At 30.9% G+C, this 23405-nt stretch overlaps 1 protein-coding gene across 14 annotated transcripts in view; it reads right to left on the bottom strand.

Moving 5' to 3' along the window:
* Window positions 1-23405, bottom strand: part of LOC119604279 (small conductance calcium-activated potassium channel protein) — a 245111-nt gene that overhangs the window by 4328 nt on the left and 217378 nt on the right. For all 14 annotated transcript variants that reach the window (XM_037956806.1, XM_037956798.1, XM_037956804.1 and 11 more), the window contains 3 exons: window positions 13980-14090; window positions 9543-9670; window positions 4434-4503 (listed from right to left, as the gene is read on the bottom strand). In XM_037956806.1, the coding sequence (XP_037812734.1) occupies window positions 4434-4503; window positions 9543-9670; window positions 13980-14090 (309 nt within the window). The remainder of the gene's footprint in view (window positions 1-4433; window positions 4504-9542; window positions 9671-13979; window positions 14091-23405) is intronic.

The raw sequence follows: 23405 nt of genomic DNA, 5'->3' as shown, positions 1-23405 counted from the left end.
CATAGTAATGGAAGAGAAGAAATGAAACAACTGGTAAGGCTCCAACGGAGCTATTATTTAACCGTGTAATTCGGTACAAAATACCTTCAATTCTAGATATCAGCGAGAACATTTTGCATAAGGATGCTAGAGACACAGATACCTTTAATAAGGAGAAAAAAGAGAAAGGACAAAGAAGAAACATTGGTCACAGAGTCAAAGTCAACAATATGAAAAATTAACACCAACACTTGGGCAGAAAAATTCGAAGTTTTTGTGCGAAAGAAAAACGATGTTACTATCCGCAAAAGTTATTTAAAACAAATTGACAAAACCGCCGGAATCCAGTGACAGTGAGCATGCAAAACTCGATTCGTTAGCAAAGTACATAGGGACACACATTGAACTGCAATCCTCTAACTCAAGGCTGACGCAGAAGTTGAAAAACATTTGACGGATGTGGAGATCTGTCACCTGCAAAAAAGTAGATAGCAGGTATGGAAAATTCTAGTCTATAGTCTAGTCTAGGTTAGTCTAGTCTGGTCTAGTCTAGTCTAGTCTAGTCTAGTCTAGTCTAGTCTAGTCTAGTCTAGTCTAGTCTAGTCTAGTCTAGTCTAGTCTAGTCTAGTCTAGTCTAGTCTAGTCTAGTCTAGTCTAGTCTAGTCTAGTCTAGTCTAGTCTAGTCTAGTCTAGTCTAGTCTAGTCTAGTCTAGTCTAGTCTAGTCTAGTCTAGTCTAGTCTAGTCTAGCTAGTCTAGTCTAGTCTAGTCTAGTCTAGTCTAGTCTAGTCTAGTCTAGTCTAGTCTAGTCTAGGTTAGTCTAGTCTGGTCTAGTCTAGTCCAGTCTAGTCTAGTCTAGACTATAGTCTAGTCTATAGTCTAGTCTATAGTCTAGTCTATAGTCTAGTCTATAGTCTAGTCTATAGTCTAGTCTATAGTCTAGTCTATAGTCTAGTCTATAGTCTAGTCTATAGTCTAGTCTATAGTCTAGTCTATAGTCTAGTCTATAGTCTAGTCTATAGTCTAGTCTATAGTCTAGTCTATAGTCTAGTCTATAGTCTAGTCTATAGTCTAGTCTATAGTCTAGTCTATAGTCTAGTCTATAGTCTAGTCTATAGTCCAGTCTATAGTCTAGTCTATAGTCTAGTCTATAGTCTAGTCTATAGTCTAGTCTATAGTCTAGTCTATAGGTCTAGTCTATAGTCTAGTCTATAGTCTAGTCTATAGTCTAGTCTATAGTCTAGTCTATAGTCTAGTCTATAGTCTAGTCTATAGTCTAGTCTATAGTCTAGTCTATAGTCTAGTCTATAGTCTAGTCTATAGTCTAGTCTATAGTCTAGTCTATTGTCTAGTCTAGTCTAGTCTATAGTCTAGTCTATGTCTAGTCTATAGTCTAGTCTATTGTCCTAGTCTATAGTCTAGTCTATAGTCTAGTCTATAGTCTAGTCTATAGTCTAGTCTATAGTCTAGTCTATAGTCTAGTCTATAGTCTAGTCTATAGTCTAGTCTATAGTCCTAGTCTATAGTCTAGTCTATAGTCTAGTCTATAGTCTAGTCTATAGTCTAGTCTATAGTCTAGTCTATAGTCCTAGTCTATAGTCTAGTCTATAGTCTAGTCTATAGTCTATAAGTCTAGTCTATAGTCTAGTCTATAGTCCGGTCTATTAGTTAGTCTATAGTCTAGTCTATAGTTCTAGTCTATAGTCTAGTCTATAATCTAGTCTATAGTCTAGTCTATAGTCTAGTCTATAGTCTAGTCTATAGTCTAGTCTATAGTCTAGTCTGTAGTCTAGTCTATAGTCTAGTCTATAGTCTAGTTTATTGTCTAGTCATATAGTCTAGTCTATAGTCTAGTGTTATAGTCTAGTCTATAGTCTAGTCTATAGTCAGTCTATAGTATAGTCTATAGTCTAGTCTATAGTCTAGTCTTAGTCTGGTATAGTCTAGTCTATAGTCAGTCTATGTCTAGTCTAGTCATAGTCTATAGTCTGTCTAGTCTAGTCTAGTCTAGTCTAGTCTAGTCTAGTCTAGCTATAGTCTAGTTTAGTCTAGTCTATAGTCTAGTCTAGTCTAGTCTAGTCTAGTCTAGTCTAGTCTAGTAGTCTAGTCTAGTCTAGTCTAGTCTAGTCTAGTCTAGTCTAGTCTAGTCTAGTCTAGTCTAGTCTAGTCTAGTCTAGTCTAGTCTAGTCTAGTCCTAGTCTAGTCTAGTCTAGTCTGTCTAGTCTAGTCTAGTCTAGTCTAGTCTAGTCTAGTCTAGTCTAGTCTAGTCTAGTCTAGTCTAGTCTAGTCTAGTCTAGTCTAGTCTATAGTCTAGTCTAGTCTAGTCTAGTCTAGTCTAGTCTAGTCTAGTCTAGTCTAGTCTATAGTCTAGTCTAGTCTAGTGTGGTCTAGTCTAGTCTAGTCTAGTCTAGTCTAGTCTAGTCTGTAGGTCTAGTCTAGTCTAGTCTAGTCTATAGTCTATGTCTATTAGTCTAGTTGTCTAGTCTAGTCTAGTCTAGTCTAGTCTAGTCTAGTCTAGTCTATAGTCTAGTCTATAGTCTAGTAGTCTAGTCTATAGTCTAGTCTATAGTCTAGTCTATAGTCTAGTCTATAGTCTAGTCTATAGTCTAGTCTATAGTCTAGTCTATAGTTATAGTCTAGTCTATAGTCTAGTCTATAGTCTAGTCTATAGTCTAGTCTAGTCTAGTCTATAGTCTAGTCTATAGTCTAGTCTATAGTCTAGTCTATAGTCTAGTCTATAGTCTAGTCTATAGTCTAGTCTAGTCTAGTCTATAGTCTAGTCTATAGTCTAGTCTATAGTCTAGTCTATAGTCTAGTCTATAGTCTAGTCGATAGTCTAGTCTATAGTCTAGTCTATAGTCTAGTCTATAGTCTAGTCTGTAGTCTAGACTATAGTCTAGTCTATAGTCTAGTCTATAGTCTAGTCTATAGTCTAGTCTATAGTCTAGTCTATAGTCTAGTCTATACTCTAGTCTATAGTCTAAAGTCTAGTCGATAGTCTAGTCTATAAACTAGTCTGTAGTGTAGTCTATAGTGTAGTCTATAAACTAGTCTATAGTCTAGTCTATAGTCTAGTCTATAGTCTATTCTATAGTCTAGTCTATAGTCTAGTCTATAGTCTAGTCTATAGTCTATTCTATAGTCTAGTCTATAGTCTAGTCTAGTCTGTAGTCTAGTCTATAGTCTAGTCTAGTCTAGTCTATAGACTAATCTATAGTCTAGTCTACAGTTTAGTCTATAGTCTAATCTATAGTCTGGTCTACAGTCAAGTCTATAGTCTAGTCTATAGTCTAGTCTATAGTCTAGTCTACAGTCTAGTATATAGTCTAGTTTATATTCATCCCTAGTCTCTTATGTAGTAAATAGTCTAGTTTGTAGTCTAGGGGAAAATTAGTTATGAGTAAGTAGTTTTTCAAAATTTCAATTTTCCATTCCATGATTTTTGACGATATAGTGGTATTATTAAGGGGGGGCTTATAGGTTTTTAAGAATAATTATGGACCTATTTATAACATTTGTTATTTATTATTTATTTCTTGATTAGAGTTTTTCATAGCAATACTGGGTATTTGTGCGGGTATTTTTGGCTTAATTCTAGAAGAAATGATTTCAAGGTAGATATGTTTTAATTGGTGAGTGATGTTTGTGTCAATGATTCCCAAAAAAAATAACAAAAAAACTATCAAATAAGGAACGCAGAAGGTTTACAACCCAACTAAATTGTGTTACGTGTAAAAAGTTGGATGAAAAAAAAAACGAAAAATGATAAAGTATGATTTTGGAACATATTAACTCAATAGTTTATCGAACTGCAGATAAAAATATTTCTTATATGGAAACTGTTACCGTTACGATAAAGTATAAACAGGCATAGACAAGTTGGAGGAATGGCACATAAACCTAAGTATTTCGAATGATCAGATGTTGACACCTCGTAATGGAAAAATCGTTTTCACAATATGAGAAAAACACCTCTCGATTACGAGATATCAAGATCTGAACGAATATATAAATTATTTGTAATCTTAACCACAAAACGCACTGTCAAAATATACATATGTAGTTGATTAGAAGATGCAATATTGGTATTCTCAAATTATTGATAAAAAATAATTTCAAGAATGAATATAAGAAGAAATTACTTACAAATTTTTTTTTATTAAGATTTTTTAATAAATACTTAATAATTTTCTTGTTTATTAGACTTTAGATGTAATATTTCAAAAAAATATTCTGAAATATATAGAAAAAAAAAAGCATTAAGTAAATGATATTTATACGTTTTTGGTATATTTTGTTTCTTTTGTTTTTTGTTTTGGTATATAATAAAAATACATATTTTTTGTTTATAATAACAAAATCATCTAAATAATACTCACAGCTTTTCAAATATAACAAATTCTTCATTTTAACTTTGTTTAAATTTTGCAAATGAAATGGCACGTCTAAAACTTACCTTGGCCATATCTGTTATCGTATTGGCATTATCCATCAGTTTACGCTGATCCATTTTAACTTTTCGTAACCTAATTATTTGGTTTTTGGTTTTTTTGGTATATTTGTTACGATTTTCAAAAAGTATTTTGTTTTTTTTTTTTTTTGTTGAGAAATAATAAAAAAATAAAGAAAAAGAAGCCATAATGAATAATAAAATTATGTAAATGTGTTTTTGGGTTAGTAGTTATTGGTGATTTTATTATTAATTTATTATTAGTTTTTAAGAGTTATTAATATTATTTAAGTTATATAGTCTTTTAAGAAATTATTTTAATTTATTATTAATTTTTTTATTGTTTATTAATTATTTAAAATTTTATTTATAAATTTTTATTGTATTATTTTCTTTTTTTTTGTTATTAATTTTTTATTTATTTAATTTGTTTTTATACAAATCTAATAATAATGTTAGTAAAATATTCTAATTAAAAATAAAAATAATATTTTTATAATAAATATGTAATTATAATAATTATAATATTATATTGAAAAATACTTAGCGATGAAAATTTAGAATTTCGTCGTTAAGATTGCAGAAAATCGTATCTCAAAATAAACCTAAAAAAGAAATATATAGCAAGTCTGTCTTTTACACACACTCTCTCTCTCACTCTCGCACTTTGAAATCAAAACCTCCACCATTTTGTTTTTCTCCTTTGTAAAAATTAACATAATAAATAAATGAAAAAAAAAATAAAAACTAAATAATTCTAAAAACAAAAAACTGAAAATGTTTTAAAAAGGAAATAATCTAATGGTAGGGTTTCTGCAATCTTAACTGTAACGAAATTGTCTTAAGAAACTAATATTCAAAGTGAAAATTGGAGTTTACATTCAAATGTGTAAGTCCACCACTTGTTCTGTTCTATAATCAGCTGCCTATAAAAACTCCTCATCATAAGATAAAAACTTTCCTAAAATATCTCTTTCTTTCCTATTTCGAGAAAAAAAAACCTTTACTCATCAAAAGGGTTGGAAAAACTGTTCGGTTTAAGCATGTAGTTTGTATGTACGAGTATGTTTGTTTTTTTTTTTAACGCATATTTGTAGTTTTTAATGAATATTTTGAGATACGAATTTCTAAAAAATTAACGACATGTCTAGTGAAATATTGAAATAAAGCAAATGCATGTTTTTTTGTCTTTTTAGTTTAAAAGTTGTTAATCGGTTTAGATGAAAAAAACACTTTGCAAATTTGGCTTTACAACCTAGTTACAGGCTAGTAAAACGAGTTGTTAATTGTTTTTCTGTTAAGTTGTTTTCGAAATAATGAGTTGGCGGTTTAGTTTTCTTTGCGGTTGGGAAAAGTAGGCGATGAAGGCAAGACAAGATACAAAAAAAATATTTAGAAATAACTGTACAAAACAAACACTGGTTACTTCTTTTTGTGGTAGTTTTATGTGTTTGTTTGTTAGATGAAGACAGTTACACCGATAAGCAGTTAGTAGCAGTGCTTTTTTTAAGAGAATGCATTCATTTAGATATTTATTTCTTTAACAAATCTAGTTCTGTAATTTAAAATTCTACAGTTGTCTAGTGTAGTCTATAATGTAGTTTATAGTCTAGTTTATAGTCTAGTCTCTAGTATAGCTTATAGTCTTGTCTATAATGTAGTTTATAGTCTAGTCTCTAGTATAGCTTATAGTCTTGTCTATAGTGTAGTCAATAGCCTAGTCTTTAGTCTGGTCTATAGTCTAGTTTATAATCTAGTTTATAACCTATTTTATATTCTAGTCTATAGTCAAGTTTATAGTATAGTCAATGGTCCTGTCTATAGTCTAGTCTATGGTCTAGTCTATAGTCTAGTCTCTAGTATAGCTTATAGTCTGGTCTATAGCCTAGTCAATAGTCTAATCTTTAGTCTGGTCTATAGTATAGTTTACAATATAGTCCATAACCTAGTTTATAGTCCAGTTTATACTCTAGTCCTATAGTCTACTTTATATCTAGTCTATGGGCCAGTCTATAGTCTAGTCTCTAGTATAGTTTATAGTCCAAGTCAATAGTCTAGTCTCTAGTATGTTTTAGCAGTCTGGTCTATAGTCTAGTCTTTAGTTGGGTCTATAGTCTAGTTTATAATCTAAGCTATAACCTAGTTTATAATCTAGTCTATATCTAGTCTGTAGTCTAGTCTTGTAGTCTAGTTCTGTATTCTGTCTATGTTCTAGTCTATATCTATTCTATAGTCTAGTCTATAGTCTAGTCCTATTAGTCTAGTCTATAGTCGAGTCTATAGTCTAGTCTATACCTAGTCCTATAGTCGAGTCGATATTCTAGTCTATAGTCTAGTCTATAGTCTTTCTATAGTCCTAGTCTATAGTCATAGTCTATAGTCTAGTCTATAGTCTAGTCTATAGTCTAGTCTATAGTCTAGTCTATAGTCTAGTCTATAGTCTAGTCTATAGTCTAGTCTATAGTCTAGTCTATAGTCTAGTCTATAGTCGTCTATAGTCTAGTCTATAGTCTAGTCTATAGTCTAGTCTATAGTCTAGTCTATAGTCTAGTCTATAGTCTAGTCTATAATCTAGTCTATAGTCTAGTCTATAGTCTAGTCTATAGTCTAGTCTATAGTCTAGTCTAGTCTATAGTCTAGTCTATATTCTAGTCTATAGTCTAGTCTATAGTCTAGTCTATAGTCTAGTCTATAGTCTAGTCTATAGTCTAGTCTATAGTCTAGTCTATAGTCTAGTCTATAGTCTAGTCTATAGTCTAGTCTATAGTCTAGTCTATAGTCTAGTCTATAGTCTAGTCTATAGTCTAGTCTATAGTCTAGTCTATAGTCTAGTCTATAGTCTAGTCTATAGTCTAGTCTATAGTCTAGTCTATAGTCTAGTCTATAGTCTAGTCTATAGTCTAGTCTATTGTCTAGTCTATAGTCTAGTCTATAGTCTAGTCTATAGTCTAGTCTATAGTCTAGTCTATAGTCTAGTCTATAGTCTAGTCTATAGTCTAGTCTATAGTCTAGTCTATAGTCTAGTCTATAGTCTAGTCTATAGTCTAGTCTATAGCTAGTCTATAGTCTAGTCTATAGTCTAGTCTATAGTCTAGTCTATAGTCTAGTCTATAGTCTAGTCTATAGTCTAGTCTATAGTCTAGTCTATAGTCTAGTCTATAGTCTAGTCTATAGTCTAGTCTATAGTCTAGTCTATAGTCTAGTCTAGTCTATAGTCTAGTCTATAGTCTAGTCTATAGTCTAGTCTATAGTCTAGTCTATAGTCTAGTCTATAGTCTAGTCTATAGTCTAGTCTATAGTCTAGTCTATGTCTAGTCTATAGTCTAGTCTATAGTCTAGTCTATAGTCTAGTCTATAGTCTAGTCTATAGTCTAGTCTATAGTCTAGTAGTCTAGTCTATAGTCTAGTCTATAGTCTAGTCTATAGTCTAGTCTATAGTCTAGTCTATAGTCTAGTCTATAGTCTAGTCTATAATCTAGTATATAGTCTGGTAGAAAGTTCGAAGCAATTCTGGTAGTTACATGGTCGATCTTAGCTTTTCGTGTATATAGATCTATAGGTTTTAATAGAAGTCGGAAAAATTTTCTTCAATTTAAAAAGTTCGGAGCAAACGTATTAATTATATAGTCCATCTTAGCCTTTTTCTTAAACATATATAGAGCAATACGTTCTAACTCGGGAAATTAATTATAAAATGTTATCGAATATCAAAGATAAGTTATAACGAAATCGGAAAAGTATAAATTTCACTTTCGAGGTCAAAGTTGAAAATGTTCAATATTAAGTATTCTGAATCAATATTTTTGGCTTCTTAAAATTTTATCCATCTTTTCGGAGGTGCAAAATTAAACCTTAAGCAGTACTTAGTTAATAAGAAATAATAACAATTTTTAAAAATGAATACATTCTTTTAATTAACTGCTTAGTATAGACTAACCCAATGTAACTATATGAAAAGAAGTTGAAGTTTATAATCTAGTAGTCTTTTTTTTAATGAATTTTTCTATAAGCTTTTGCTGTTATGGCAAGGTTATGGTTAGATTAACACATTTATGGTTGGAGTAAAGAAAAACAAAATTGTTTAGAGAAAAGTTAATTGTGCTGCTTATTGCTACTATTGTTATTGTTTTGCTACTATTTCTCTAATACATATAAGTACTACTTATGCTAGTAACCGAGACAGTATTCTATTGTAGGGTCGGAGGCCGTTTAAAAAAGTGGTTTAAGAATAGAAAAAAAAAACTATAAAGTGTTAATAAATTATTGTACACAACTGTAGTTTAAGAACAAGAAAGTTTAAAGAATATAAGGCTTTACTCTAGTCATAGAGAGCAATGGTCAGGACGTGATACACACACACACAGGACTATAATACACATACATTTACATATATACACAAAAAAACAAACACAAAATTGTAATGTTAAAAAGAAGCAAATTGTAAGTACTGTTGTAACTATAAAAAGTACATACAGATGTAATATTGTTAGCTGTGTTGAAAGGATATAAAGCGAGGGCGCATAAAGAACGCTCTAATGGAAAGCTATCTCTAAAAAAAAGGAGCAATAGTAGACAACAACAAGGACAAGCTAAAAATGTTCTGTTTGTTTGCTTAGCAGTTGAAATTGGTTGCTGGCTTCAGTGTCCTTGCTGTGTTTTTTTACGGATGGAAAAAGAAGGTACACATGTATGTATGTGTGTCTGTGTGCGTGTTGGTATATGTGTACATAGAATAAATATGGCAAGCAGTTTCCTGTTTTCCCTATGGGCTTCTGCTTGCCAACACACAAAAATAAAAGAAAGTGCTGTTTATTGAAACATAGAATATTTAGTGATTTTTCTTGTTTTGCTTGTTCATTCTTTTGTTTGGTTAGTTATCCTATCGATTTGCTTTGCTTTTTGTTAAAGACAACATATACTTTAAAATATACTACTATATCTTCTAACTTGGTTTTTCTTGTTTGTTTGCTTTTCTTTATTTATTTTTTTTTTGATTTTAGTAAATATTTTTGGTTTAGTTGCTGTTAACACAAAAAAATTGTTTTTTTCTTTTTTTTGCAGTTTTTTTTGGTGTTGCTTGTTTAGAATTTTTTTGGTTTTTGTTTGAATACTCACGCATAAATTGCTAGAAGGAACTTTCTTTGGTGGGTTCTTACACGTCCGGGATTAACCCGTTTTACTAGTCTTGTATGTTTGTAAATGAGCCAAGTTTCACGAAGAACATTCGCCGCAGCATTTTTCAGCTAAAAAAAGTATATATTGGTTGTTTTTTTGTTTTTTGTTTTGATTTTTTTTTGGTTAATTTTTTTGTATGTTATTTTTTTTATATAGAAGAAAAAAAGGGAATAATACATATACATGTTAGCGCTTTTTTGTTTTTTCTTGTTTTTTTTTTAATAAGCCATAAAAAACTTAAGATGTTAGAAAAAAATAAATTATAAAATATATAAAAATAATATATAAAGTGCAAAGTAAATTACAAATAAACAGAAAGGGCGATGAAGAGTAAATTAAAAATAAAACAAATATTGGAAAAGTAATAAATTTTTATAAAATAGATAAGATGTTGACATAAGTTGAAAATCTGGCAGAGTGTCTTCTTGTATATGTACTGTGGCCTTTGGATTAGGTTCTGCTCATCTGTCATCTAACAACCATCTACCTTCCTTAACTTTTAAAAGTATTGATCCCAATGGATATACTGCTTCTAACAGACGAAGAAGATGCGTTACTGGAATCCATGCCAAAAGTACAAGACTCCTAACTCTTAAGAGTATTGACCCAAATTGACGTATTGGTTCTAACAGACGATGAAGATGTGTTAACGAAATCTATGCCAAACGTACAAGTCTTAATTGCCGTAAATCTAGATCTAGAATAGACATCAGTCACTACATATCCGGTTTGCGCGGAAATGCTTAAAATCATGAACATCGTAAAGGCACTTAAATTGTACCTCAAACTGATAAAGGATGTTACGAGTAAAATGCTTAAAATCATACATCGAGCCCGGTATGAAATCGTAAAGGCACTTAAATTTTATCTGAAACAGAGGACTACAAATAGCTAGCACAACAGACTCTAAAAAGTCCATTAACCTCGGTTGGATACTATTAATATGCAAAGTCGTGGAATCGACTACAAATGTTGTAGTATAATGTTCTTTAATAAAGGTCATGGTTTGGTATAAAATTGATAATTCTATCCAAAGAGTAAGTTATCAGGGCAAAATTTTATATCAAATCCTTTTCAGAAAGGACCACTGGAGTTAACAGAAGAGGAAATCCAAATTCACTTGATTTATAAAGTTAAGACTGCAGTGATATTTGAAATCTTAAAGAGACCAACTCCAAACCTATCCGTTCGAGGAAAAGTACAACCATTTCGGCGATAATTCATACCACGAGATGGATGTCTAAGAATGGTGTCTTCTAATTAGCAAAGGAAACATCCCTCAAAGGTGATCTGGTAAACAATACGGTAAATAGTCCATAAAAACAATTGTTCTATGACATATCAAGTTCCACTAGCCGAGTTACCACGTTCAGCCTATGACGTATTTTACCATGAACCTTTGTGTAGGGGCTATGGTCAAATTCATGAGAGTCATCTTGCTTTTTGTCGAGATATTATTATATTAAACATAATTATGAACTTGAAAGCCCTATTCGTCAGGTTCAGTTGTATGGGGACTAGCTGAAATCATTGACCGATGTTAACCAATTTCAATAGACTTCGTCTCCGGTACCATAGAAGATCATGTGCCAAATTTCATTGAATTATCTTCAAAATTGCGACCTGTAGTTTGATTACAAGGTTTACATGGACGGACGGACAGACGCACGGACACAGCTAAATCGACTCAGAAAATTATTCTAAGCCGATTGGTTACTTAAAGGTGGGTATAGGACCAATATTATTGCGCGTTACAAACATCAGCACAAACCCAATATACATAATATACCTCCCCACTAAAGTGGTGTAGGGTATAATTAGTAAGAAAACTCAATTATTACTCTCTTGCCTATACCAGTTTTAATCATATCTTTTAGTTTATTTCATATAATTGAGCATTTTTCTGCACTAGAAGCAAGAGAGCTCATGAACATTATCTCGTTTTCACGCGTATATACAAAAATTAAATCAGTTAGAAAACTCAACTGTTACTCTCTTGCCTATAACTATTTTCAGTTTCATTTTTATAATTGAGCTTTTTTTCAACACTGGGAAAGTTATCGGCGAAGAGAGTATTATAGCTCATAAGCTCTCTCTCTTGTTTTCACATGTATGTATTAGAAAACGAAACATTGAGCATTTTTCTACACTAGGGATGTAATTGGCATAGAGAGTATTGTATTCACCTCATAAACTCTCTCTTGTTTTCGAATATGTGTATTAAAAAACGAAAGCTCAATTGTAACTCCCTGCATATGCCTGTTTTCAAATATATTGGTCCTACACCCACCTTAATGTATACCAATATGCTCAGTGTCACTTTCTGAGTCGACTAAGCCATGTCCGTCCGTCTGTCCGCTGTCTGTCTATCCCTCTGTGCGGTCATGTAAATCTTGAGCTCACGCTACAATTTTCAAGATAAGTTCATAAAATTTGGCATATACTTTTCTCTTGACCCAAGGACAAAGCCTTGGGTTCATTATTTCACCGACTAAGCCATGTCCATCCGTCCGTCCGTCTGTATGTCTGTCCGTCTGTCCATCTGGCGGTCATGTAAACCTTGAGCTCACGCTACAATTTTCAAGAAAAGTTGATGAAATTTGGCACATACTTTTCTCTTGGCCCAAGGACAAAGCCTTGGGTTCATTATTTTACCGACTAAGCCATGTCCATCCGTCCGTCTGTCTGTCTGTCAGTATGTCTTTCTGTCTGTCCGTCTGTCCATCTGTGCGGTCATGTAAACCTTGAGCGCACGCTACAATTTTCAAGATAAGTTGATAAAATTTGGCACATACTTTTCTCTTGGCCCAAGGACAAAGCCTTGGGTTTATTATTTCACCGTCTAAGCCATGTCCATCCGTCCGTCTGCCTGTCTATCCGTCTGTGCGGTCATGTAAACCTTGATCGCACGCTACAATTTTCAATATAAGTTGATGAAATTTGGCACATACTTTTTTCTTGGCCCAAGACGAAGCCTTGGGTTCATTATTTCGGCCAGCCACCATACAACCATACCCCTCGAATAGGGCTCTTGAGCTCATAATAATGTTAAATGTTTTACTATTTCTACATAAATCGTCACAGAATAGTACTTTAAAGTCAATAATTCACTTATAATCTCTAGTATCACCACAAAATTCTGTGGTGGTTTCTCTATAAATTTCTTTCCTGTCATTTTAAAATATCCTTAGCTAGATAACCTCAAATCCTAATAATTTACAACCATTAAAAATAAATCTTTTAACAAAACAAACATTGACAATTTGTCTGCCATTATCTCAACACAGTGTCAACATTAACCTTTAGATTTTTTATAGAAAACTTGCTACCAATACACATAAATTAAAATAAACCAAACAATTAATTTTCCAATATTGATTAACAAAAAAATCGAAAAACAACATGAGAGAGAAATAAAACTGTAAAACACAATAAAAACCACAAATCCAATAATTTAAAATTAAATCTCAGAAAGCAACAGTTAAACGTAAAATTAAACATGCACAGGAGGAGATAGGAAAAAAAGAAATTAAAAAAATATAAAAAATATAAACTAAACTTAATAAAGAAAAACGAGAGACAATTAAAATGTGAAGGCAAATAAAATAAAATAGTTAAAATAACAAATTAAAATAGTAGTAGTAGTAGTTAAATACTTATATAAAAAAAAAGTTTTTATAGTAATTGAAACTCAAACAGCTACAGCAGCTTAAAGTTAATACAAGGCAAATAAATACTATATGACAAAAGACTACTACTGGCGACTACTGCTACTTGTATACACATTCAATTACTTCTGTAGCCTGTTACACTACTGCACAATGGCAAGGTTACAGAATACATGATATTTTTTTTTTTTTTTAATTTTTTTCATTTAAAATAACACAACTACTACAATTAAAAATAAATTAAGTTTTATTTAATTGAACAAAATGGTTTTAACTATTTTTTTTTTTTTATAAATTTCCTTATTAAGCTGGTTACTTAGTTTATTTTTTTTTAAACAAAATTAAACAGTTTGTATAGAATTGTTTATCAAAAAGTGTATGGTAAAGTGGGTGGTTTGTTAAGTCTTTTTTATAGCAGATTATTTTTTTAAAAAGGCAAGCAATTAATTTTAATTGTTTACACAATAAACACAATTATATAATTTATATAAATATAGTAATTTTAAAAACAGTAAAACTTAGGTTTACACATACAGAAAAACAAAACACAAAACACAAACAAATTGTAGTTAAATAAAACAAAAAAAAAATAAAATGAAAATAATTTAAAAACCCAAAAGATTCAACAAAAAAAGAAAGTTATTAATTAATTAAATCAGAAAACATAAACATTTTTAAAACACAAACAAACATTAAACGATTTAAATACCCTTTTTGTTAACTGTGTGTCCATCATAAAATTGTGCACATGTTTTTCCGCTCTTGTCAATTCCAGTTTTCTGGAGACAACCGCTACCAGTAGAGCCGTACAACCGGCGCCCTGTAAAGAAATTATGATTTTTTTTGTTTGGTTTGAGAGGGGGAAAAAAGAATAAAGAAATTAAGTTTTTAGTTTAAGATTATTTTTATTTAATTTTATAAATATTTTCTTTAATAAATATAGTCTGGGTCTAAAAAGTTCTAAAGGTCGTTGCACAGTCAAAAGTCGCAAAATATGTTGCAATTAAAATTTGCAATAATTTTTGTTATAAGATTTTTGTTATAATAATTTGTAATGTTTGTAATTAAAAAGTTTTTCATAGATTTCTTAATATAAGGAAATAAAGCTTAATTTCAAGGAGAGTATAAAAAGCTTTAAAAATCAAGAGAGAGCTACACTTGCTCTCTAATTTCATTAACAGTTTTCATTTCTTTAAACCAGTGTGAAAGGCAGAGAGTAGAAAATAGACTATAGTCTATCCTATAGCCTAGTTATAATCTAGTCTATAGTCTAGTCTAGTCTATAGTCTAGGCAGAGAGTAGAAAATAGACTATAGTCTATCCTATAGCCTAGTTTATAATCTAGTCTATAGTCTAATCTATTAGTTTAGTCTATAGTCTAGTCTATAGTCTAGTCTATAGTCTAGTCTATAGTCTAGTCTATAGTCTAGTCTATAGTCTAGTCTATAGTAGTCTATAGTCTAGTCTATAGTCTAGTCTATAGTCTAGTCTATAGTCTAGTCTATAGTCTAGACTATAGTCTAGTCTATAGTCTAGTCAATAGTCTAGTCTATAGTCTAGTCTATAGTCTAGTCTATAGTCTAGTCTATAGTCTAGTCTATAGTCTAGTCTATAGTCTAGTCTATAGTCTAGTCTATAGTCTAGTCTATAGTCTAGTCTATAGTCTAGTCTATAGTCTAGTCTATAGTCTAGTCTATAGTCTAGTCTATAGTCTAGTCTATAGTCTAGTCTATAGTCTAGTCTATAGTCTAGTCTATAGTCTAGTCTATAGTCTAGTCTATAGTCTAGTCTATAGTCTAGTCTATAGTTCTAGTCTATAGTCTAGTCTATAGTCTAGTCTATAGTCTAGTCTATAGTCTAGTATAGTCTAGTCTATAGTCTAGTCTATAGTCTAGTCTATAGTCTAGTCTTAGTCTAGTCTATAGTCTAGTCTATAGTCTAGTCTATAGTCTAGTCTATAGTCTAGTCTATAGTCTAGTCTATAGTCTAGGCTATCGTTATAGTCTATAGTCTAGTCTATAGTCTAGTCTATAGTATAGTCTAGTAGTCTAGTCTATAGTCTAGTCTATAGTCTAGTCTATAGTCTAGTCTATAGTCTAGTCTATAGTCTAGTCTATAGTCTAGTCTATAGTCTAGTCTATAGTCTAGTCTATAGTCTAGTCTATAGTCTAGTTATAGTCTAGTCTATAGTCTAGTCTATAGTCTAGTCTATAGTCTAGTCTATAGTCTAGTCTATAGTCTAGTCTATAGTCTAGTCTATAGTCTAGTCTATAGTCTAGTCTATAGTCTAGTCTATAGTCTAGTCTATAGTCTAGTCTATAGTCTAGTCTATAGTCTAGTCTATAGTCTAGTCTATAGTCTAGTCTATAGTCTAGTCTATAGTCTAGTCTATAGTCTAGTCTATAGTTAGTCTATAGTCTAGTCTATAGTCTAGTCTATAGTCTAGTCTAGTCATAGTCTAGTCTATAGTCTAGTCTATAGTCTAGTCTATAGTCTAGTCTATAGTCTAGTCTAGTCTAGTTATAGTCTAGTCTATAGTCTAGTCTATAGTCTAGTGCTATAGTCTAGTCTATAGTCTAGTCTATAGTCTAGTCTATAGTCTAGTCTATAGTCTAGTCTATAGTCTAGTCTATAGTCTAGTCTATAGTCTAGTCTATAGTCTAGTCTGATAGTCTAGTCTATAGTCTAGTCTATAGTCTAGTCCTATAGTCTAGTCTATAGTCTAGTCTATAGTCTAGTCTATAGTCTAGTCTATAGTTCTAGTCTATAGTCTAGTCTATAGTTAGTCTTAGTCTAGTCTATAGTTCTAGTCTATAGTCTAGTCTATAGTCTAGTCTATAGTCTAGTCTATAGTCTATGTCTATATGTCTATAGTCTATAGTCTAGTCTATAGTCTAGTCTATAGTCTAGTCTATAGTCTAGTCTATAGTGTCTATAGTCTAGTCTATAGTCTAGTCTATAGTCTAGTCTATAGTCTAGTCTATAGTCTAGTCTATAGTCTAGTCTATAGTCTAGTCTATAGTCTAGTCTATAGTCTAGTCTATAGTCTAGTCTATAGTCTAGTCTATAGTCTAGTCTATAGTCTAGTCTATAGTCTAGTCTATAGTCTAGTCTATAGTCTAGTCTATAGTCTAGTCTATAGTCTAGTCTATAGTCTAGTCTATAGTCTAGTCTATAGTCTAGTCTATAGTCTAGTCTATAGTCTAGTCTATAGTCTGGTCTATAGTCTAGTCTATAGTCTAGTCTATAGTCTAGTCTATAGTCTAGTCTATAGTCTAGTCTATAGTCTAGTCTATAGTCTAGTCTATAGTCTAGTCTATAGTCTAGTCTATAGTCTAGTCTATAGTCTAGTCTATAGTCTAGTCTATAGTCTAGTCTATAGTCTAGTCTATAGTCTAGTCTATAGTCTAGTCTATAGTCTAGTCTATAGTCTAGTCTATAGTCTAGTCTATAGTCTAGTCTATAGTCTAGTCTATAGTCTAGTCTATAGTCTAGTCTATAGTCTAGTCTATAGTCTAGTCTATAGTCTAGTCTATAGTCTAGTCTATAGTCTAGTCTATAGTCTAGTCTATAGTCTAGTCTATAGTCTAGTCTATAGTCTAGTCTATAGTCTAGTCTATAGTCTAGTCTATAGTCTAGTCTATAGTCTAGTCTATAGTCTAGTCTATAGTCTAGTCTATAGTCTAGTCTATAGTCTAGTCTATAGTCTAGTCTATAGTCTAGTCCTATAGTCTAGTCTATAGTCTAGTCTATAGTCTAGTCTATAGTCTAGTCTATAGTCTAGTCTATAGTCTAGTCTATAGTCTAGTCTATAGTCTAGTCTATAGTCTAGTCTATAGTCTAGTCTATAGTCTAGTCTATAGTCTAGTCTAGTCTATAGTCTAGTCTATAGTCTAGTCTATAGTCTAGTCTATAGTCTAGTCTATAGTCTAGTCTATAGTCTAGTCTATAGTCTAGTCTATAGTCTAGTCTATAGTCTAGTCTATAGTCTAGTCTATAGTCTAGTCTATAGTCTAGTCTATAGTCTAGTCTATAGTCTAGTCTATAGTCTAGTCTATAGTCTAGTCTATAGTCTAGTCTATAGTCTAGTCTATAGTCTAGTCTATAGTCTAGTCTATAGTCTAGTCTATAGTCTAGTCTATAGTCTAGTCTATAGTCTAGTCTATAGTCTAGTCTATAGTCTAGTCTATAGTCTAGTCTATAGTCTAGTCTATAGTCTAGTCTATAGTCTAGTCTATAGTCTAGTCTATAGTCTAGTCTATAGTCTAGTCTATAGTCTAGTCTATAGTCTAGTCTGTAGTCTAGTCTATAGTCTAGTCTATAGTCTAGTCTATAGTCTAGTCTATAGTCTAGTCTATAGTCTAGTCTATAGTCTAGTCTGTAGTCTAGTCTATAGTCTAGTCTATAGTCTAGTCTATAGTCTAGTCTATAGTCTAGTCTATAGTCTAGTCTATAGTCTAGTCTATAGTCTAGTCTATAGTCTAGTCTATAGTCTAGGCTATAGACTAGTCTAGGCTATAGACTAGTCTAGGCTATATTTTAGTCTACAGTCGATAGAACGATCAAAAAAATTAGGTTTCTTCAATTAATTGTGAATAAATTAAACAATTTATGAACATTTTTGGAATTTATGATTTTTCCAAAAGAAATATGTTGCTGCCGATTCTCCTAGAGAAATTGCCTGCAATATTAAACAATCAAAGAGATAATTTTTTTTTTACAATTTAATAAGTTCTTCAAACCATTAATTATATTTAAAACGATTATCTGCTGCCATTAAATAATAACTATAACAAAAATAATTCTGCCCTTTTTAAACCTTCATCCCACATTTTTCCCTTTATATTAAAACCTTTATTGCATTAAAGGATTCATTAGTATTACTTTTACTGTATGTGCCGTAAAAGTAACGATTACGTTAATACGTTTAATTTAAGTTGATTTTATTTAAATTTTTATCGCCTGCCTTTAATTTCAATACAATGAATACAATGAACACTTGTATATGTAAGATCACATACCTATATATTTTTATAGGTTTGAATGTATGAAACAAAGATTTAATTTTGCTTTTTAAGTCTTTTTAACAATGCAACCATAGAAATGTATTTACACGTAGTATGTTACGACGTAATCATTGTCAAATACAATTTAAATGTCATGACATTACTACAGCAAACAATAGTGTTCAAACTGAAATTATTAGCCCAGCAAACACGAATAATTTAAACAGAAATTGGGAATAATTTGGAACTAAAGTTTGGTCTCAAATGTAAATTTTTAAAAAATTACATTTTCTTTAACTAGAAATCAACATTTTAATAAAAATAAGAAGTTTTCCCACAAATTTTTAAAAATTCTTTTATTAACATTTTAAAATAATAAATATCACAACAATTTCTCAAACTTGTTTAAAAAAATTTAAACCAGTTCACTGGGTATTGTCACATTTATTCAATCTCTTATTGTTTTTATATTAAAAAAAACTCATACATATGAAAATAATGCATTTCCTACGATAACGTATAAGTAACGGTTTCTTTGTTTGTTTACACTATTCTTATGTGCATATTAGTGAGAACACTATAGAAAAATGGCGTGTGTGTATGAGAGCCAGATACTGAGTTTACGGTTAAGTGGTTGTATAGTTTTTTACAACCGGATGTGTTTGTTTGTCTCTCTTTCTTCTCATATATGTACATATAAATGTATGTGTGTAAGTATGTTAAAGTATTTTCATGTGTCTTGTTGATTTTATCTAGTTAATTCAGTCAATTTTCATTATGTCTGTGCATGTATGTATGCCTCTGCTTAAAAATCAACATTAAAATTTTAACACTTCCTTTACGGGTATAGTTGCAAATATATGTATGTACAGTGTACACATATAAATTTGTGTTTTTGTTGGTTATCCATACATATATACCGGAAAGTGTGTTTGTAATTAAGAGTTCATTATAGCATTTTTGCACATAAACTTGAATTGGATATGTCGATATGTTTGTACGTATACCTGTGTGTGGTATGTGGGTGCTTGGTTATTAAGTAGTAAGTTTGTGATAGAGAGAAAGAGAGAGTATAAATGACACTAATTATGTTTATAGGCCAATATAGATATATGCAGGTCTGGAAAATTAAAATCTTTAAATAGTAAAAACATTTCCCTAAGGTATTAATTACTAGACAATACTATGAACTAGTACTACATATATTTATATTAACCAATTTATTTATATTAACTATTGACTAGATTATTGGGTAGTCTATTGACTGGACTATTTACTAGACTATTGGCTAGGCTATTGAATAGCTTATTGGTAAGACTATTGACTAGACTATTGGCTAGGCTATTGACTTGACTATTGCCTGGTCTATTAAGTGGACTATCCATTGGCTAATATATTGAGTAGACTATTGACAAGACTGTTAAGTAGTCTATTGACTAGTCTATTAACTAGACTATTGTCTAGTTCACTAAATTATTAATTACTCCATTGCCTAGACTATTGACTAGTCTTTTGTTTAGGCTATTAGGTGTAATTACTCGTCTATTAAGAAGATTGTTAACTATTGACTAGTCCGTTGACTATGTAGACTATTGACTAGACTATTGCCTAGACTTTTGAATAGTTTATTGTCAAGACTATTGATTGATTAGGCTATTGATCAAACTATTGAATATTCTATTCACTAGACTATTGACAACACTATTGACTAGACTATTAACTACTCTATAGACTGGACTATTCACTAGATTATTTTCTAGGCTATTGACTATTCATTATTCACTAGTCTTTCGACTAGTCTTGTGACAAGGCTGTTGACTAGACTATTTATTTTTGCCTAGACTATTAAGTAGTCTGTTGACTAGGTTATTAACTAGACTATTGACTAGTCTATTCACTAAATTATTGATTACTCTATTGACTATTGACTAGGTTATTAACTAGTCTATTGACTGTACTATTCAATAGACTAGGCTATTGACTACATAGGCAATTGACTAGTCTATTAAGTAAACTATACATTGACTACTCTATTGACTAGTCTTTTGACTAGACTATTAAGTAGTCTATTGACTAGTCTATTATCTAGACTATTGACTAGTCTATTCACTTAATTATTGATTACTCTATTGACTACACTATTGACTAGACTATTAACTAGACTATTTACTATTGCCTATACCATTGACTATGATATTAAGTAATCTATTGATTAGACTATTGATTATTCTATTAACTAGACTATTGAGTAGTCTATTGACTAGACTATTGACTAGTCTATTGACTAGACTATTGACTAGTCTATTAAGTAGACTATGCATTGGGTATTCCATGGACTAGTCTTTTGACTAGTTACTTGACTATGTAGGCTATTGACTAGACTATTTACTATTGCCTATCCTATTGACTAGACTATAAAGTAGACTATTGATTATACTATTGACTATTCTATTAACTAGACTATTTAGTAGTCTATTGACTAGACTATTGACTAGTCTATTAAGTAGACTATGCATTGGGTATTCCATGGACTAGTCTTTTGACTAGTCACTTGACTAAGTAGGCTATTGACTAGACTAGTTACTATTGTCTATCCTATTGACTAGTCTATTAAGTAGTCTATTGCTTAGACTATTGACTATTCTGTTGACTAGAATATTGGCAAGTCTATTGACTAGACTATTAACTAGACTATTGGACTATTAATTAATACTATTTTACTTACCAGACTATTAGCTGGACTACTTAATATACTATTGACAATACTATTAGCTAGATTATTGTCTACTCTATTGGCTATACTTTTAGTACTATACTATTGACTAGATTATCGACTAGAATATTGACTATACAATCGACTAGACTATTGACTAAATTATTGATTAAACTTTTGACTAGACTATTGAATATACTATTGACTAGACTATTGTTTGGACTATTTACTAAGCTATTGGCTGGACTATTCACTAGACTATTAACTACAATATTTACTAGTCTATTGACTAGTCTATTAACTAGCCTATTGAGTAGTATATTGATGAGACTATTGACTAGTCAATGAACTACTCAATAATCTATTGACCAGTATATAGATTTAATATATCGTAAGGAATGACATTTTTTGATGCCAAAATGTAATGAAGTTTCCATTTCTGATAGTGTTGTTATTGTTTGAATTTGCTTTATAGTCATCATAAGTAGAGGGTACGAGGACAATTTAAAAAGTTTATATAAGTTTATGTAGCTTTGAAAAGCTTCTACATGTTAAGTTCAGGTCTTTTAGTACTTTCCTCTGTATACAAATTTTGAAGCTTAAACTTTGGATATGATACTATTGTCTCTACATGAGCATGATCCCAAGATTCTGAGAAAAATGCATATGTAAACCACTACTGGTTTAAATAGAATTTAAGTAGTAGTAAAGTCATATTGTAAAAAAACTACTTATGTAAGCAAAAAATCTTTACAAAATCCAATGTCTAGCTCTGGCTATATAATGACAAATTTAGTCATTCTCTATTTGTTTTAAAAAATTCATAATTTTCCTCATTTTCATATGAAATACAACAAAACTACATTAGAAAATAATTTGAAAAGAAAGCAGACAGAGTAAGAAAGATTAACACTTAAATAATAGAAATAAAAGAAAAGTTTTAGAGAAAACAACAAAGATTTAGACTAGAGTACAACATTATTAACAGAAACTAAGTAGAAACACCATAATAGTAGTTTTAAAAGGATACATAAATATTAAAGAAGATAGAGGAAAATGAAGCAAAAAAAGATAAACAAGTTAAAGTTCAGAAGTTAAATAGTTGTTACAATTTGTAAAGGAGACAATTTTATATTTAACATTTTATTTTTCATAAACATTCTGTTGTTTTTGAAACAATAAAAAAAGTTGCTGCTGCTGAGCTGCAAACAATCATACAAACACATAAATAGACATTATGCAATGGATGAATGATTCAGTCTGAGATTTTTTCTCTAGTTATTTCCTATTACCAGCAATTGTTGACAACATTTTATTTGTGACCTTTTTCCATTTTCATCATATTACCATTCTTAGGGGAATTTTCTTACAACACCTGTTGCTTTAATAGTTATTCTACTATACCTATACCTACATGAATGTATGTATGTATGTGTTTGTATGTATGTATGAATGCTTGTTTTTCTCTATAGGTTTTGCCAAACACCAATATTTATGTTAATTTTACTTTATAGAGCCTCATGACTATTTTATATAAGCATTTTAGCCTTAAGTCATTGTCTTACCATAAATACTTTACTAACAAATTGAAAATGTTGCTATTGGGAGCATAAACGAAATTTTATTTATGTTTGTGTATAATTTTTAGCGTTAAAGCATTTTTCTTGCCTCGAGTTGTGCTGGAATATAATTGAAAATATTTTTTTTTATTATAAATATTGTTTAAAGGGGGAAATAATTTATAATGGCGAGTTAATTATAAAGGAAAATTATAGTTTTTTTGTTTTCATGGAGGAATTGCCTTGGCTAACCGAACGGGTTTTTCGAGATCTAATAAAACCAGAAATTTTAGTAAAATTCTAGAATGATAATACGAAAATTTTGAGGTCAAAAGTTTGAAATAGTGGCCCTTTTCGTCTAGTCTGTGGACTAGCTTATAGACAAGTCTGTGGAATAGTTTGGTATGTTTAATATATTGGATAGTTTATTGATTATATTATGGACCAGTCTATTGCTGAATTTATGGACTAGACAGTTGACCATTCTATTGGTTGATCTATGGACTAATGTATTGATTAATCTATGTGCAAGTCTATGGACTATTCTATTGGCTGATCTATGGAATAGTCTATGAACTAGTCTACTAATTTTCCTATAAACTAGTTTTAGGACTATTCCATTGGCAGTATTGACTAGCCTATACACTATTCTATTGACTGATATATGGACTAGTCCATGGAGAATCCTATTGATGATTGACGAAGTTTTAGCGCTTGTCCATTAACTAGCATATGAACTAGTCAATTGACTAGTTAGTAGATTTATCTGTAGACTTATCTATTTTCTGATCTAGGGATTAGTTTTAGAACTATTCAATGAACTAGTCTATTGACTATTCTATGGACTATTCTCTGGA

The sequence above is a fragment of the Lucilia sericata genome, unplaced genomic scaffold (assembly GCF_015586225.1).
Source record: "Lucilia sericata isolate MDLA Ls3-8-SP2 unplaced genomic scaffold, ASM1558622v1 Contig000378F_arrow, whole genome shotgun sequence".
Taxonomy (NCBI): Eukaryota; Metazoa; Arthropoda; class Insecta; order Diptera; family Calliphoridae; genus Lucilia; species Lucilia sericata.
Note: the sequence above shows the minus strand (reverse complement) of the source record. Positions and strands in the feature narration are given on the sequence as shown.